The following is an 18,142-nucleotide window of genomic DNA, read 5'->3' as shown; positions in this document are numbered from 1 at the left end:
GAAAATTGATGGTTGTAACAAAATGACCTGCACTACATGTAAGCAGTACTTCTGCTGGATCTGTCTGAAGATACTGTGTCAAGAAAACCCATATAAACATTTTGAGACCCCTTTAGCATGTTTGAAACGGTAAGTACCAAACATGGTATTAGTGAAGTGTCAGTGTACATACAAGGGGTCATCTATCTTCATTGTTGTTTTTCACACATCTACATTCTACTATACTCAGCTATCAATCTATATACTGCAGATACTTAAAGGGGTTATTAGGCGGGAGGTTGTTATTTTTTTTGTTCCAAAACTATGCCCATTGTGTCAAATATAAAAAAAATAAACCTTTACTCCCCTCCAGTGCTCCCACGATGCCTCCAATGTCCTGCTCCGGCCCCCAGTACAATCGTATTTCTGAGCTGCAGCGTGACGTGTAGGGCCTGGGAGCCGCCCGGGCCAGTGTATCATACTGCCGCTTAGCAAATCGCTGGCCACAGTGATGTCCTGCCTCTCACCAGATAACCCCTTTAAACATTTTAATCAGACTGAGTAATACCACTCACCATACTCAAATTGTTCTTCTTGCAATCACAGTAGTAGCCATTCGGCAGGCCAACAATACCTCTAGGCCAGGCCAAGATTTGTCCCCATGTGACAAATATGTCATAATTTGGGACTTATGAATAGAAACAATTTTTTCATGAAACTCAGAAAAGTATAAGACTGTTATAGTAAAAAACTACAAATTTTGGCCAGAAACAATGAAAGTGATGGCTAGTATATTTTCATTGAATTTTAAAGCTACACCCCATGAACTGCACTTCATGCATACAGTGAACAGAATTTGGTGTGATCAATGAGATAGAATGTGCTGCAAATTTTTGTTATACAGACTTGAGTGTGGTTGGCCCCAAATTTACTTGTCACCATTAGGCCTAAGACTTGTTGCCTCATATTACTAAACCACCAATGAGAAAAGGATTATCGCGTAACTCTCAAACAGCGCTAACCTTTATTATCACTCTCTTTTTGATGTAATGGAAATCACATTTGCACTGCCTGCAAATTACCAATCTTCCAAAACTATGCTCTGTATAACCAAAGGTTTGCATAAAATTGCAAAGGATTGGCAGAAAAACGTTGAAAGCATAGCAATGTGTGGTGCAACATGACCTGGCATTAAAGGGGTTATCCAGGAAATTTTTTTTTCTTATATATCAACTGGCTCCAGAAAGTTAAACAGATTTGTAAATTACTTCTATTAAAAAATCTTAATCCTTTCAGTACTTATGAGCTTCTGAAGTTAAGGTTGTTCTTTTCTGACACGTGTCTCGGGAAACGCCCAGTTTAGAAGCGGTTTGCTATGGGGATTTGCTTCTAAACTGGGCGGTTCCCGAGATATGTGTCATCAGAGAGCACTTAGACAGAAAAGAACAACCTTAACTTTAGAAGCTCATAAGTACTGAAAGGATTAAGATTTTTTTAATAGAAGTAATTTACAAATCTGTTTAACTTTCTGGAGCCAGTTGATATATAAAAGAAAGTTTTTTCCTGGAATACCCCTTTAACCTATCTTTGTGGCTAGTTATCAATACAGGGCATAGCTTTCTTGCATCAACACAAAGGCAAAAAAAACACATCAGGGGAATGCCATATGTGCAGCTGTACAGTGGTCCATACATAAGGGGGCCTATCACCACCGGAAAGTGATTTATTACTGTCTAATAGACTGCATGCAAGGGACAGAGCTAATACGTTACATGACATACAATAGATGGTGTACTGTTATTGAGATGTAAGGGTGCTCTGTGAGGCAAGGGGTCCTTACTGTTCTTTTTCTTATCTGTTCCTTTGTTTATATACATACTATGGGGGTGGCCATCTTGCCTGAAATGCTTTTAACAGCATTAACAGATATGCTTTACAGCAGTTCCATGGACATAGGAACAATAGACTATTGACTTCTATAAGAGAGTTTTCTAGCCATGATGTGGGATTTGTGCAAAGGACATTATGCAAGGAGGGGGAGGGTTAGTTGTGATCATCAGCTACTCTGAATGACCTGTCACTGTAAGTTTGCCTGTGATGATGAGGAGGACCCTGTTGAAAGGTTATCCCTACAGAACAGGAAGAGTCAGCTTATTAATATGCCTAGTGCCCAAAATGAAAATGTTATTTCCTTGTTTTCTTTGTATTTTATACTATTTTGTATTTGTTGTAAAATGATAACAACTTCTTTAAAATAAACAACTATTATAAAAAAAAAAAGATTTCATGACTATATAGTTATACTAAAATGGAACATTAGAGAAAAAAATCACCAAGAACGCAGTGCACCATGTTGATGAATATGTGCAACTATAGTCCTTTGAACAGGTTTCTCTATCTATGACAAGATCATTATTTTGTAGCTTAAAACCACTTTTCTGCACTGTCACATTGTATATGACTTTAAAGCCATGCTCCTTAAACATAGTGTAACCTAAGTTTAGAGTAACTCATGACCTATAAGACAGTGTGGCCATACACAGAGCAATCATCAGACACAAGTTCCTTCCAATATGCACCCATATACCTATATACACACTGTAGCTAGAGTACACCTCTGTATAAGAAAAGAATAAACTCGGAAATGTCTCTCTTTACGCTACTAGTTTACTTTCTAGTATAGATGTTGAATAGAAAAGATTTGCAACAGTTGCATATAAATGAGCCTGCAAGGGCCCAAATTCCCGGTAAAAATGTATCAAAGAATCAACTCGAAAGAACCTAATTCTCGATGTTGAGAAGGGGAAAAACCTTATAAAACATAGCTTTTAATATAATACTCTAAAATGCACCACACCTTGTGATAAAGAATAAGTGCCCAAATAGTAAAGCAACACAGATAGCAGTTACCACACGTAATGTGGATTTACGATAAAGGAGAAGCATAACTATTGCCAAAGAACACCCAACGCGTTTCTGCCACTACGTGGCTTCCTCAGGGGAAATGTATATAGAATGCAATAGATAATAATACTGCTATATGACAGAATATCAATAGAGTATAAAATAATTTAGTTCATAGGGAAACACCCGATACACAGTGTATATCCCTTAATTATTTTAGCTCATCCGATAGGGAAACACCCGATATATAGTGTAAATCCCTATTGCCATAGTGTGGCTTATCATGACAGGAGGTCAGTCATCCTTCAGGGCAACCTGTAAGTAAAGCATAAACATAGAAAAAGATTTCAATGTGCCATCCGTATTCCATAGTTACTGGCCATTCATAGTATCAATATAAATACCTAGAGAAAAGACACATATTCACAGTTTCCAAGTGTTTGCCCGGATACCTATAATGAAGATACATGGTCCCAATCAATATGGGAGATGCTAGTACCTGCAATACAAGCAGTGCGCATCGCACCAGCTATCATACTCACACTTCTGTAGCCACACGTCCGGTTAGTGGTTCTCAGATGAGCGCACTAAACCCGCGTTGGCGGGGAGCCGTCTGTCTCTGACGGCTGCTTAGCGCTCACTGAGACCATGCCGGCGTCTGTCGTCATATCCTGTTTCCGGCCGGCGCCGCGTCATTACGCAACGCCCTCTCTGACGACTACAGAGGGCGTTGCTGAATCTGACAGCGGCGTCCGTGGTAACGGAAGCAGTGTATATTTAAGGGGCAATTCGCTTGTTTATGAATGAAGATATACTTAAAAGAACCTGACTAAATGTTAGGATGCACAACAGAGGATATAGATATGATACTATAAGTAGAGCAAAAAAAAAAGGGGCAATGATTATTTTGCATATGATAATAAAGTTTATGAGGAGGGGGGGGGGGAGAAGGGGGGAACAACAAAATTCCCAAAGACGGGGGTGCAGCATAAGGTACCCATTACTTAGTGAGACAGATACTGGGTCCCTAGAGGTAAGTTACGCTAACACCACTCGTTCTCATTATGGATAAATGTTTATCCCACACCTCACATTTATGCAACCATACATATAATATAATATATCACATTTATAGTGTATGAACATATGAAGGAAATGCTCAGGTAGGAGGGGATATGCTATCAGAGGGTCAGGACCCAAGGAGGACGACCATTTGCACTATGTTAATCTAAATAGACCAGGTTGTCTAAAGAAACTATTGGTTTCCTTAAACAGACGGCTCTCCCACCCCCTGTTTCCTAGGGGGGATGCCCTAATAAATAGTGTTGGGGTGGTTAATGTGGCCCTAAGGAACCTGAACTGACCCTGTTCTAGCTGTAGCCCCTAACCCTAGGCAGAATTATCGCCCTTGAAAGGGCGGTCCCGCTCTCGTACCTCCTACTTGGCCTAGTCAATATCCCTAGATAATTCAATTTTGGTGATGCTAACTCAAGAGGCTCACTAAGGCCTCCTCTAGCTACCTAGCCAAAATCACCAATAGAGGGGGAGGGGGGTGAGAGAGCAGTATTCATAGGAAGCATGCATAACTGAGTTGGTCGTTCAGGCCTTCTGGGGCCATAGTTCCTAATTCATAAATCCATCTACATTCTTTACGTAACAACATCTGATCAAAATTTCCTCCTCTTATAGGTGGTTTTACTTTTTCAAGTCCCAAAAATTGGATGTTATATTGACAATCCCTGTGGCATTGGTTCATGTGACGGGCCAGAGAAGTATCACAATCATGTCTAACATCCCCCAAATGCTCAAGGATGCGTTTCTTGAATTCACGGAAGGTCTTGCCTATGTATTTTTTAGAACAGGGACACACTGCCATGTAAATAATGCCTTTGGTACTACAATTTATGAAGTCTCTAATGATGTATTGTTTTCTTGTGGCTTCACATCTAAAATTTTTAGTTTTACATATATAAGGGCAGGCTTTACAATGTCCACACGGGTAATTTCCTGTAGGTTTGGGGATTCTATCAAGCCAAGTCACATGACCCGATGACACAGGAGTGAGATGGCTGTGAGTCACCATATCTCCTATATTTCGACCCCTTCTAAAGGTGATTTGGGGGGTTTCTGGGATGACCTCTCTCAAGTCCGGGTCCATCTGAAGAATCCCCCAATATTTTTTCAAGATCTCGCGCATTTGTGATGCTCCATTATCAAATGTTGCTATTATTCGCATAGTGGGTGTCATAGTGTCACGATTTTTTGGTATAAAAAGTGAATCTCTGGGGGTTTTTAAAGCATATTGATAAGCTGATCGTAAGGCATACTGTGGGTAGCCTCTATTTATAAATCGCCTCCTCAGGTCCTGTGCCTCCCGAACAAAGTCTCCCCTTTCTGAACAGTTCCTCCTGAGGCGGAGATACTGCCCCCTCGGGATACCCCTTTTTAGGGGTCCCGGGTGGCAGCTCTCCCACCTCAGGAGTGAGTTTGTAGCAGTCGATTTTCTGTATACAGTCGTCCGAAGACTCCCGTCACTGTTTTTTTGAATCAAAATGTCAAGAAACGGTAAAAACGATGAATTACACTCATATGTAAAAAGTAAGCCTATAGTGTTGACATTGAGAGATTTTAAAAACTCCTCAAACTGTTCCATAGTCCCCTGCCACAATATGAATATATCGTCAATGAAGCGAGCCCATAAAAGGGCTTGCTCACTGAATTGTTCCCGAGACTCAACAAAAACTTGGGTGGCCTCCCACCAGCCCAGAGTGAGATTCGCATAGCTGGGGGCACAAGGGCTCCCCATAGCGGTCCCTCTGAGCTGGTGGAAAAAATTGCCATTAAACAAAAAATAATTATGTGTCAGTACAAAATGCAACAATTCGAGAATCAGGTCGTTATGTGCTCTAAACTGATTACCTCTAAATGCCAAAAAGTAGGCTACCGCTCTTAATCCTATCTCATGCGGTATGGATGAGTACAATGCCTCAACGTCAATACTCGTTAATAGGGTATCAGTTTCAACTGTTATCCCTTCTAATTTCTGAAGAAGGTCTGTAGTGTCTCTCGTATATGAGGGGAGGGCCTGTACAAATTCTCTGAGGATCTTATCAATATAGATTCCAACATTTTGAGCAATACCTCCTATCCCTGCCACTATTGGTCGTCCCTTTAGGGGAGAAACCCCTTTGTGGACCTTGGGCAGGGCATAGAAGGTAGGGATGATGGGATTTTTTGGGAGTAGAAATTCATATTCCTGATCGTTTATAAGCTTACTCGACCTTGCTCGAAGCACAATTGACTGAAGCTCTTTTTTGTATGGGACAGTCGGATCACCAGGTAGAGTTTCATATGTGAATCTATCATTAAGCAATTTATTACACATGTTGACATATTGTGGTCGATCAAGAACCACTATGTTACCCCCTTTGTCTGCTGCTTTGACTATCAGCTCTTCATTTTTTTGGAGCTGTTGTATCGCTCTACGTTCTTCATAAGTAAAGTTAAGTCTAGATGCAGACAAAGAGGGAATTTCCATTGTTCTAATTTCTTTCGTTATCAATTCCAGGAAGACATCTATACAGGAAGCCTCTCCAATAGGTGGGAAGGATTTATTTTGTAATCTACATGTAGTGAAAGGTCCTTCCCCCTGATTCCTAGAGTTATCATCAATTAAGGACGCTAGGTCTCTTACCGCCGGGAGTTCATTCAAGCCAATGCCAAGTTCTTGGCACTGCTTTCTATCTCGGATCTTATGAAACTTATGCCATTTTAATTTTCTTGAAAACAGATGGAGGTCCTTGGTCCAATTAAATCTATCAAAGGCCACTGTGGGTACAAATGAAAGACCACGACCAAGGACCCCCACTTGCGCCTGTGTCAAGATATGTTTGGAAAGATTAATCACCTGTAATACTCCTTCATCCCCATCTATTTGCGGGTTTCTCTGACCCTTGTTGGATAAGGGTCCCTGTAGGGTTCTCTCTGTTCCCCCCCTAAAAAAGGAGAGGGGCCAGAGGGCGGTAAGCCAGAAGATGCCGAACCAGATGAATTTTCGTTTGGCCATTCTGAATATGGTTTCCGATTTGTGTCACCCCTACCTCTAGATGGACCCCTTCCACGTCTCGGGTAATAATTTCCTCGTCCACGTCTGCCTCGTGATCCGGTTCTATCGTTTTCACCAGTTTCGGTATCAGATGAGGAGATGTCCGTTTCTGTATCTCGATAATTCGAGTTCCTAGAAAGGACACTATAGGCCCTATTCTCTCTAAATTCCTGTAAATCTCTCACAAATTGAATGTGCTTACGTTCTTTTAGCTGATATTGAAAACGTTCTAATGTATTTTTGGTATATGTTTCCTTAGTATTAAACTCGGGGTCGTCCTTAAACCTTAAAACAATTTCTCTCTGTTCTTTTAATTTAGATTCTGCTATAGATAGATTATTTTTTTCTTCCTCTAGTAATATTTCAATAAATTTAAGGGAGGTGGCTGTGGCTTCCACCTCCCATTTTTTAAGGACAGACGGAGTCCTCAGTCTAACAGCTGGGAGTACGGGAATCCTTAATCCTCTAGGCACTATTTTGTGTCTTAGATAATTTTCAAATGCTTGGGTTTCCCAAAACGCAAGAGCATATTGTTTATAACATACAGTCAAATCTCTCAAGGCTATTTTTAAGGATGGAGTGTATTTGGGTTGCGAGAAGGTTTTTTCCGAAAAAACCTCCTTTGCCTCTGTAAGCCAATCAGCCAGGTTCGGAACTTCTGTTACCAAGCTTGCCATAACAATCAAAAATAGAAAAGATTTGCAACAGTTGCATATAAATGAGCCTGCAAGGGCCCAAATTCCCGGTAAAAATGTATCAAAGAATCAACTCGAAAGAACCTAATTCTCGATGTTGAGAAGGGGAAAAACCTTATAAAACATAGCTTTTAATATAATACTCTAAAATGCACCACACCTTGTGATAAAGAATAAGTGCCCAAATAGTAAAGCAACACAGATAGCAGTTACCACACGTAATGTGGATTTACGATAAAGGAGAAGCATAACTATTGCCAAAGAACACCCAACGCGTTTCTGCCACTACGTGGCTTCCTCAGGGGAAATGTATATAGAATGCAATAGATAATAATACTGCTATATGACAGAATATCAATAGAGTATAAAATAATTTAGTTCATAGGGAAACACCCGATACACAGTGTATATCCCTTAATTATTTTAGCTCATCCGATAGGGAAACACCCGATATATAGTGTAAATCCCTATTGCCATAGTGTGGCTTATCATGACAGGAGGTCAGTCATCCTTCAGGGCAACCTGTAAGTAAAGCATAAACATAGAAAAAGATTTCAATGTGCCATCCGTATTCCATAGTTACTGGCCATTCATAGTATCAATATAAATACCTAGAGAAAAGACACATATTCACAGTTTCCAAGTGTTTGCCCGGATACCTATAATGAAGATACAAGGTCCCAATCAATATGGGAGATGCTAGTACCTGCAATACAAGCAGTGCGCATCGCACCAGCTATCATACTCACACTTCTGTAGCCACACGTCCGGTTAGTGGTTCTCAGATGAGCGCACTAAACCCGCGTTGGCGGGGAGCCGTCTGTCTCTGACGGCTGCTTAGCGCTCACTGAGACCATGCCGGCGTCTGTCGTCATATCCTGTTTCCGGCCGGCGCCGCGTCATTACGCAACGCCCTCTCTGACGACTACAGAGGGCGTTGCTGAATCTGACAGCGGCGTCCGTGGTAACGGAAGCAGTGTATATTTAAGGGGCAATTCGCTTGTTTATGAATGAAGATATACTTAAAAGAACCTGACTAAATGTTAGGATGCACAACAGAGGATATAGATATGATACTATAAGTAGAGCAAAAAAAAAAGGGGCAATGATTATTTTGCATATGATAATAAAGTTTATGAGGAGGGGGGGGGGGAGAAGGGGGGAACAACAAAATTCCCAAAGACGGGGGTGCAGCATAAGGTACCCATTACTTAGTGAGACAGATACTGGGTCCCTAGAGGTAAGTTACGCTAACACCACTCGTTCTCATTATGGATAAATGTTTATCCCACACCTCACATTTATGCAACCATACATATAATATAATATATCACATATATAGTGTATGAACATATGAAGGAAATGCTCAGGTAGGAGGGGATATGCTATCAGAGGGTCAGGACCCAAGGAGGACGACCATTTGCACTATGTTAATCTAAATAGACCAGGTTGTCTAAAGAAACTATTGGTTTCCTTAAACAGACGGCTCTCCCACCCCCTGTTTCCTAGGGGGGATGCCCTAATAGATAGTGTTGGGGTGGTTAATGTGGCCCTAAGGAACCTGAACTGACCCTGTTCTAGCTGTAGCCCCTAACCCTAGGCAGAATTATCGCCCTTGAAAGGGCGGTCCCGCTCTCGTACCTCCTACTTGGCCTAGTCAATATCCCTAGATAATTCAATTTTGGTGATGCTAACTCAAGAGGCTCACTAAGGCCTCCTCTAGCTACCTAGCCAAAATCACCAATAGAGGGGGAGGGGGGTGAGAGAGCAGTATTCATAGGAAGCATGCATAACTGAGTTGGTCGTTCAGGCCTTCTGGGGCCATAGTTCCTAATTCATAAATCCATCTACATTCTTTACGTAACAACATCTGATCAAAATTTCCTCCTCTTATAGGTGGTTTTACTTTTTCAAGTCCCAAAAATTGGATGTTATATTGACAATCCCTGTGGCATTGGTTCATGTGACGGGCCAGAGAAGTATCACGATCATGTCTAACATCCCCCAAATGCTCAAGGATGCGTTTCTTGAATTCACGGAAGGTCTTGCCTATGTATTTTTTAGAACAGGGACACACTGCCATGTAAATAATGCCTTTGGTACTACAATTTATGAAGTCTCTAATGATGTATTGTTTTCTTGTGGCTTCACATCTAAAATTTTTAGTTTTACATATATAAGGGCAGGCTTTACAATGTCCACACGGGTAATTTCCTGTAGGTTTGGGGATTCTATCAAGCCAAGTCACATGACCCGATGACACAGGAGTGAGATGGCTGTGAGTCACCATATCTCCTATATTTCGACCCCTTCTAAAGGTGATTTGGGGGGTTTCTGGGATGACCTCTCTCAAGTCCGGGTCCATCTGAAGAATCCCCCAATATTTTTTCAAGATCTCGCGCATTTGTGATGCTCCATTATCAAATGTTGCTATTATTCGCATAGTGGGTGTCATAGTGTCACGATTTTTTGGTATAAAAAGTGAATCTCTGGGGGTTTTTAAAGCATATTGATAAGCTGATCGTAAGGCATACTGTGGGTAGCCTCTATTTATAAATCGCCTCCTCAGGTCCTGTGCCTCCCGAACAAAGTCTCCCCTTTCTGAACAGTTCCTCCTGAGGCGGAGATACTGCCCCCTCGGGATACCCCTTTTTAGGGGTCCCGGGTGGCAGCTCTCCCACCTCAGGAGTGAGTTTGTAGCAGTCGATTTTCTGTATACAGTCGTCCGAAGACTCCCGTCACTGTTTTTTTGAATCAAAATGTCAAGAAACGGTAAAAACGATGAATTACACTCATATGTAAAAAGTAAGCCTATAGTGTTGACATTGAGAGATTTTAAAAACTCCTCAAACTGTTCCATAGTCCCCTGCCACAATATGAATATATCGTCAATGAAGCGAGCCCATAAAAGGGCTTGCTCACTGAATTGTTCCCGAGACTCAACAAAAACTTGGGTGGCCTCCCACCAGCCCAGAGTGAGATTCACATAGCTGGGGGCACAAGGGCTCCCCATAGCGGTCCCTCTGAGCTGGTGGAAAAAATTGCCATTAAACAAAAAATAATTATGTGTCAGTACAAAATGCAACAATTCGAGAATCAGGTCGTTATGTGCTCTAAACTGATTACCTCTAAATGCCAAAAAGTAGGCTACCGCTCTTAATCCTATCTCATGCGGTATGGATGAGTACAATGCCTCAACGTCAATACTCGTTAATAGGGTATCAGTTTCAACTGTTATCCCTTCTAATTTCTGAAGAAGGTCTGTAGTGTCTCTCGTATATGAGGGGAGGGCCTGTACAAATTCTCTGAGGATCTTATCAATATAGATTCCAACATTTTGAGCAATACCTCCTATCCCTGCCACTATTGGTCGTCCCTTTAGGGGAGAAACCCCTTTGTGGACCTTGGGCAGGGCATAGAAGGTAGGGATGATGGGATTTTTTGGGAGTAGAAATTCATATTCCTGATCGTTTATAAGCTTACTCGACCTTGCTCGAAGCACAATTGACTGAAGCTCTTTTTTGTATGGGACAGTCGGATCACCAGGTAGAGTTTCATATGTGAATCTATCATTAAGCAATTTATTACACATGTTGACATATTGTGGTCGATCAAGAACCACTATGTTACCCCCTTTGTCTGCTGCTTTGACTATCAGCTCTTCATTTTTTTGGAGCTGTTGTATCGCTCTACGTTCTTCATAAGTAAAGTTAAGTCTAGATGCAGACAAAGAGGGAATTTCCATTGTTCTAATTTCTTTCGTTATCAATTCCAGGAAGACATCTATACAGGAAGCCTCTCCAATAGGTGGGAAGGATTTATTTTGTAATCTACATGTAGTGAAAGGTCCTTCCCCCTGATTCCTAGAGTTATCATCAATTAAGGACGCTAGGTCTCTTACCGCCGGGAGTTCATTCAAGCCAATGCCAAGTTCTTGGCACTGCTTTCTATCTCGGATCTTATGAAACTTATGCCATTTTAATTTTCTTGAAAACAGATGGAGGTCCTTGGTCCAATTAAATCTATCAAAGGCCACTGTGGGTACAAATGAAAGACCACGACCAAGGACCCCCACTTGCGCCTGTGTCAAGATATGTTTGGAAAGATTAATCACCTGTAATACTCCTTCATCCCCATCTATTTGCGGGTTTCTCTGACCCTTGTTGGATAAGGGTCCCTGTAGGGTTCTCTCTGTTCCCCCCCTAAAAAAGGAGAGGGGCCAGAGGGCGGTAAGCCAGAAGATGCCGAACCAGATGAATTTTCGTTTGGCCATTCTGAATATGGTTTCCGATTTGTGTCACCCCTACCTCTAGATGGACCCCTTCCACGTCTCGGGTAATAATTTCCTCGTCCACGTCTGCCTCGTGATCCGGTTCTATCGTTTTCACCAGTTTCGGTATCAGATGAGGAGATGTCCGTTTCTGTATCTCGATAATTCGAGTTCCTAGAAAGGACACTATAGGCCCTATTCTCTCTAAATTCCTGTAAATCTCTCACAAATTGAATGTGCTTACGTTCTTTTAGCTGATATTGAAAACGTTCTAATGTATTTTTGGTATATGTTTCCTTAGTATTAAACTCGGGGTCGTCCTTAAACCTTAAAACAATTTCTCTCTGTTCTTTTAATTTAGATTCTGCTATAGATAGATTATTTTTTTCTTCCTCTAGTAATATTTCAATAAATTTAAGGGAGGTGGCTGTGGCTTCCACCTCCCATTTTTTAAGGACAGACGGAGTCCTCAGTCTAACAGCTGGGAGTACGGGAATCCTTAATCCTCTAGGCACTATTTTGTGTCTTAGATAATTTTCAAATGCTTGGGTTTCCCAAAACGCAAGAGCATATTGTTTATAACATACAGTCAAATCTCTCAAGGCTATTTTTAAGGATGGAGTGTATTTGGGTTGCGAGAAGGTTTTTTCCGAAAAAACCTCCTTTGCCTCTGTAAGCCAATCAGCCAGGTTCGGAACTTCTGTTACCAAGCTTGCCATAACAATCAAAAATAGAAAAGATTTGCAACAGTTGCATATAAATGAGCCTGCAAGGGCCCAAATTCCCGGTAAAAATGTATCAAAGAATCAACTCGAAAGAACCTAATTCTCGATGTTGAGAAGGGGAAAAACCTTATAAAACATAGCTTTTAATATAATACTCTAAAATGCACCACACCTTGTGATAAAGAATAAGTGCCCAAATAGTAAAGCAACACAGATAGCAGTTACCACACGTAATGTGGATTTACGATAAAGGAGAAGCATAACTATTGCCAAAGAACACCCAACGCGTTTCTGCCACTACGTGGCTTCCTCAGGGGAAATGTATATAGAATGCAATAGATAATAATACTGCTATATGACAGAATATCAATAGAGTATAAAATAATTTAGTTCATAGGGAAACACCCGATACACAGTGTATATCCCTTAATTATTTTAGCTCATCCGATAGGGAAACACCCGATATATAGTGTAAATCCCTATTGCCATAGTGTGGCTTATCATGACAGGAGGTCAGTCATCCTTCAGGGCAACCTGTAAGTAAAGCATAAACATAGAAAAAGATTTCAATGTGCCATCCGTATTCCATAGTTACTGGCCATTCATAGTATCAATATAAATACCTAGAGAAAAGACACATATTCACAGTTTCCAAGTGTTTGCCCGGATACCTATAATGAAGATACAAGGTCCCAATCAATATGGGAGATGCTAGTACCTGCAATACAAGCAGTGCGCATCGCACCAGCTATCATACTCACACTTCTGTAGCCACACGTCCGGTTAGTGGTTCTCAGATGAGCGCACTAAACCCGCGTTGGCGGGGAGCCGTCTGTCTCTGACGGCTGCTTAGCGCTCACTGAGACCATGCCGGCGTCTGTCGTCATATCCTGTTTCCGGCCGGCGCCGCGTCATTACGCAACGCCCTCTCTGACGACTACAGAGGGCGTTGCTGAATCTGACAGCGGTGTCCGTGGTAACGGAAGCAGTGTATATTTAAGGGGCAATTCGCTTGTTTATGAATGAAGATATACTTAAAAGAACCTGACTAAATGTTAGGATGCACAACAGAGGATATAGATATGATACTATAAGTAGAGCAAAAAAAAAAGGGGCAATGATTATTTTGCATATGATAATAAAGTTTATGAGGAGGGGGGGGGGGAGAAGGGGGGAACAACAAAATTCCCAAAGACGGGGGTGCAGCATAAGGTACCCATTACTTAGTGAGACAGATACTGGGTCCCTAGAGGTAAGTTACGCTAACACCACTCGTTCTCATTATGGATAAATGTTTATCCCACACCTCACATTTATGCAACCATACATATAATATAATATATCACATATATAGTGTATGAACATATGAAGGAAATGCTCAGGTAGGAGGGGATATGCTATCAGAGGGTCAGGACCCAAGGAGGACGACCATTTGCACTATGTTAATCTAAATAGACCAGGTTGTCTAAAGAAACTATTGGTTTCCTTAAACAGACGGCTCTCCCACCCCCTGTTTCCTAGGGGGGATGCCCTAATAAATAGTGTTGGGGTGGTTAATGTGGCCCTAAGGAACCTGAACTGACCCTGTTCTAGCTGTAGCCCCTAACCCTAGGCAGAATTATCGCCCTTGAAAGGGCGGTCCCGCTCTCGTACCTCCTACTTGGCCTAGTCAATATCCCTAGATAATTCAATTTTGGTGATGCTAACTCAAGAGGCTCACTAAGGCCTCCTCTAGCTACCTAGCCAAAATCACCAATAGAGGGGGAGGGGGGTGAGAGAGCAGTATTCATAGGAAGCATGCATAACTGAGTTGGTCGTAATACCACTCACCATACTCAAATTGTTCTTCTTGCAATCACAGTAGTAGCCATTCGGCAGGCCAACAATACCTCTAGGCCAGGCCAAGATTTGTCCCCATGTGACAAATATGTCATAATTTGGGACTTATGAATAGAAACAATTTTTTCATGAAACTCAGAAAAGTATAAGACTGTTATAGTAAAAAACTACAAATTTTGGCCAGAAACAATGAAAGTGATGGCTAGTATATTTTCATTGAATTTTAAAGCTACACCCCATGAACTGTACTTCATGCATACAGTGAACAGAATTTGGTGTGATCAATGAGATAGAATGTGCTGCAAATTTTTGTTATACAGACTTGAGTGTGGTTGGCCCCAAATTTACTTGTCACCATTAGGCCTAAGACTTGTTGCCTCATATTACTAAACCACCAATGAGAAAAGGATTATCGCGTAACTCTCAAACAGCGCTAACCTTTATTATCACTCTCTTTTTGATGTAATGGAAATCACATTTGCACTGCCTGCAAATTACCAATCTTCCAAAACTATGCTCTGTATAACCAAAGGTTTGCATAAAATTGCAAAGGATTGGCAGAAAAACGTTGAAAGCATAGCAATGTGTGGTGCAACATGACCTGGCATTAAAGGGGTTATCCAGGAAATTTTTTTTTCTTATATATCAACTGGCTCCAGAAAGTTAAACAGATTTGTAAATTACTTCTATTAAAAAATCTTAATCCTTTCAGTACTTATGAGCTTCTGAAGTTAAGGTTGTTCTTTTCTGACACGTGTCTCGGGAAACGCCCAGTTTAGAAGCGGTTTGCTATGGGGATTTGCTTCTAAACTGGGCGGTTCCCGAGATATGTGTCATCAGAGAGCACTTAGACAGAAAAGAACAACCTTAACTTTAGAAGCTCATAAGTACTGAAAGGATTAAGATTTTTTTAATAGAAGTAACTTACAAATCTGTTTAACTTTCTGGAGCCAGTTGATATATAAAAGAAAGTTTTTTCCTGGAATACCCCTTTAACCTATCTTTGTGGCTAGTTATCAATACAGGGCATAGCTTTCTTGCATCAACACAAAGGCAAAAAAAACACATCAGGGGAATGCCATATGTGCAGCTGTACAGTGGTCCATACATAAGGGGGCCTATCACCACCGGAAAGTGATTTATTACTGTCTAATAGACTGCATGCAAGGGACAGAGCTAATACGTTACATGACATACAATAGATGGTGTACTGTTATTGAGATGTAAGGGTGCTCTGTGAGGCAAGGGGTCCTTACTGTTCTTTTTCTTATCTGTTCCTTTGTTTATATACATACTATGGGGGTGGCCATCTTGACTGAAATGCTTTTAACAGCATTAACAGATATGCTTTACAGCAGTTCCATGGACATAGGAACAATAGACTATTGACTTCTATAAGAGAGTTTTCTAGCCATGATGTGGGATTTGTGCAAAGGGCATTATGCAAGGAGGGGGAGGGTTAGTTGTGATCATCAGCTACTCTGAATGACCTGACACTGTAAGTTTGCCTGTGATGATGAGGAGGACCCTGTTGAAAGGTTATCCCTACAGAACAGGAAGAGTCAGCTTATTAATATGCCTAGTGCCCAAAATGAAAATGTTGCCACTGAAAATGTTATTTCCTTGTTTTCTTTGTATTTTATACTATTTTGTATTTGTTGTAAAATGATAACAACTTCTTTAAAATAAACAACTATTATAAAAAAAAAGATTTCATGACTATATAGTTATACTAAAATGGAACATTAGAGAAAAAAAATCACCAAGAACGCAGTGCACCATGTTGATGAATATGTGCAACTATAGTCCTTTGAACAGGTTTCTCTATCTATGACAAGATCATTATTTTGTAGCTTAAAACCACTTTTCTGCACTGTCACATTGTATATGACTTTAAAGCCATGCTCCTTAAACATAGTGTAACCTAAACTTTAGGGTAACTCATGACCTATAAGACAGTGTGGCCATACACAGAGCAATCATCAGACACAAGTTCCTTCCAATATGCACCCATATACCTATATACACACTGTAGCTAGAGTACACCTCTGTATAAGAAAAGAATAAACTCGGAAATGTCTCTCTTTACGCTACTAGTTTACTTTCTAGTATAGATGTTGCATATATAATGTAAGCCTTGATTGTAGGTGGTGAAAATGTTAATGATTTTCTCTTTGTATTCATTTGCAGATAGTAATCATTCCATGAAGAAGATAGATTTCCTTATAGTCAAATGGAACTGAAAGTATCAATTATAAATGACAAAAATGTTACAAACAAATACTTGTACAATTCCAAAATTGTGGGCGAAGGTTTCTACAAAAAGTTTACTAAAAGCTGCACAGAGCTCATGCTCCACAAAGAAATCAAAGTACTAAAACTGTTTATTTACTATATTCACTTGTGGGTTCCACACTCCATTCATTTATGCCATCACGGCAATGTACAAAGAGGTATGAATAAATGTCAGGTTTGAGGGTATGAAACAGGATCAGGAGTTGGCATTGAGGTGGTTAGAAGCTGGGTGCTGTTCTTGTCCAGGCTCAGATCATACATTGTCAATACGTATGTTCTGCAGTGTACTGTACAAATGATTGATCACCTATGGCAGGCTGTCATAAGAGATCTGACATGGCAGCCATGACAACCGATCAGCACTTCACAATTATGTTTTGACTGTAATGAGAAGAATAGGGATGTGAAGCCATAATCCTCACCTGCGCCCATGTCCCTTCCTACTTGGAGTCTCTGATAAAAGAAGCCCCAACTTAACGACAGTCCCTTCTTAACTAAGTGCACAGGAAACCTATGGCCAGCAAGTGTCCTGTTTAAATAGTCTGGGCTGAGAGAGCATGGGAACTCGGGGTTGACCATAATGGGCTTGCTTTCACTGCTCTCTCCCCACTATCAGCGAGGCTGACATGCACAGTGCCACAGAAGATGGAACTTCGTGGACACTGTACCCATTGTTGGAATGCAGCCAGGTAAGTATATTAAAGTGGTTAGTGTCTTAAAAACATGAGAGACATGACAGGATCAGAACCCAATTATAGTATCTTCAGTGCAGATCACTGATGGTGAAATTGAGCGCACATCTGTCATACATTTTGAGCAAATGTCTCTTTGAGGTTAAACTAGATGTAGTAGGGGAGATTTATCAAACAAACGAATTCTGTCTCCAAAAGCTCAATGGCACTCCTCCTCTTCTGAGCATTGTAGTGTGCCAAGCAGAGCACTTGACGTCCACCACATTGGGTATTTCCATACTCAGAAGAGATGGGGGTTACAAATTATGGGGGTCATTTTCTCTTATTACCCTTGTAAAAATGTAAAATTTGGGGGAAAAACCAGCATTTTAGTGAAATTTTTTTTTTTTTTTTTCTTATAGCTTAGGCTATCTTTATGTAGAGCAACAATTCTCTTTTTCAGATCCTTAGAAAGTTCTTTGTCAAGATGTACCATGTTGAACTTCCAGTGAACAGTATTAGACAGTAACACCAAATTTAAGACACTTGCTCATAACTGAGACCTTGTAACAATATGGCTAGATTTGGACATTGCCACTTAGGGATGTAATCACATTTGTTACCAAGGTGTAGACATTAAAGGGGTACTCCGTCCCTAG

The 18,142-nt window shown here is 40.8% G+C and overlaps 1 protein-coding gene across 4 annotated transcripts in view; it reads left to right on the top strand.

Annotated features, from left to right (window-relative positions):
* The window catches only part of LOC130369550 (E3 ubiquitin-protein ligase RNF14-like), a 43,081-nt gene extending 25,408 nt beyond the window's left edge, over positions 1 to 17,673 (top strand). For all 4 annotated transcript variants that reach the window (XM_056574924.1, XM_056574923.1, XM_056574922.1 and 1 more), the window contains 2 exons: positions 2 to 129; positions 16,708 to 17,673. In XM_056574924.1, the coding sequence (XP_056430899.1) occupies positions 2 to 129; positions 16,708 to 16,711 (132 nt within the window). In that variant the 3' untranslated portion in view covers positions 16,712 to 17,673. The remainder of the gene's footprint in view (position 1; positions 130 to 16,707) is intronic.
* Positions 17,674 to 18,142: the final 469 nt, after the last annotated feature.

This window comes from Hyla sarda, chromosome 4, assembly GCF_029499605.1.
Source record: "Hyla sarda isolate aHylSar1 chromosome 4, aHylSar1.hap1, whole genome shotgun sequence".
Classification (NCBI taxonomy): domain Eukaryota; kingdom Metazoa; phylum Chordata; class Amphibia; order Anura; family Hylidae; genus Hyla; species Hyla sarda.
Note: the sequence above shows the minus strand (reverse complement) of the source record. Positions and strands in the feature narration are given on the sequence as shown.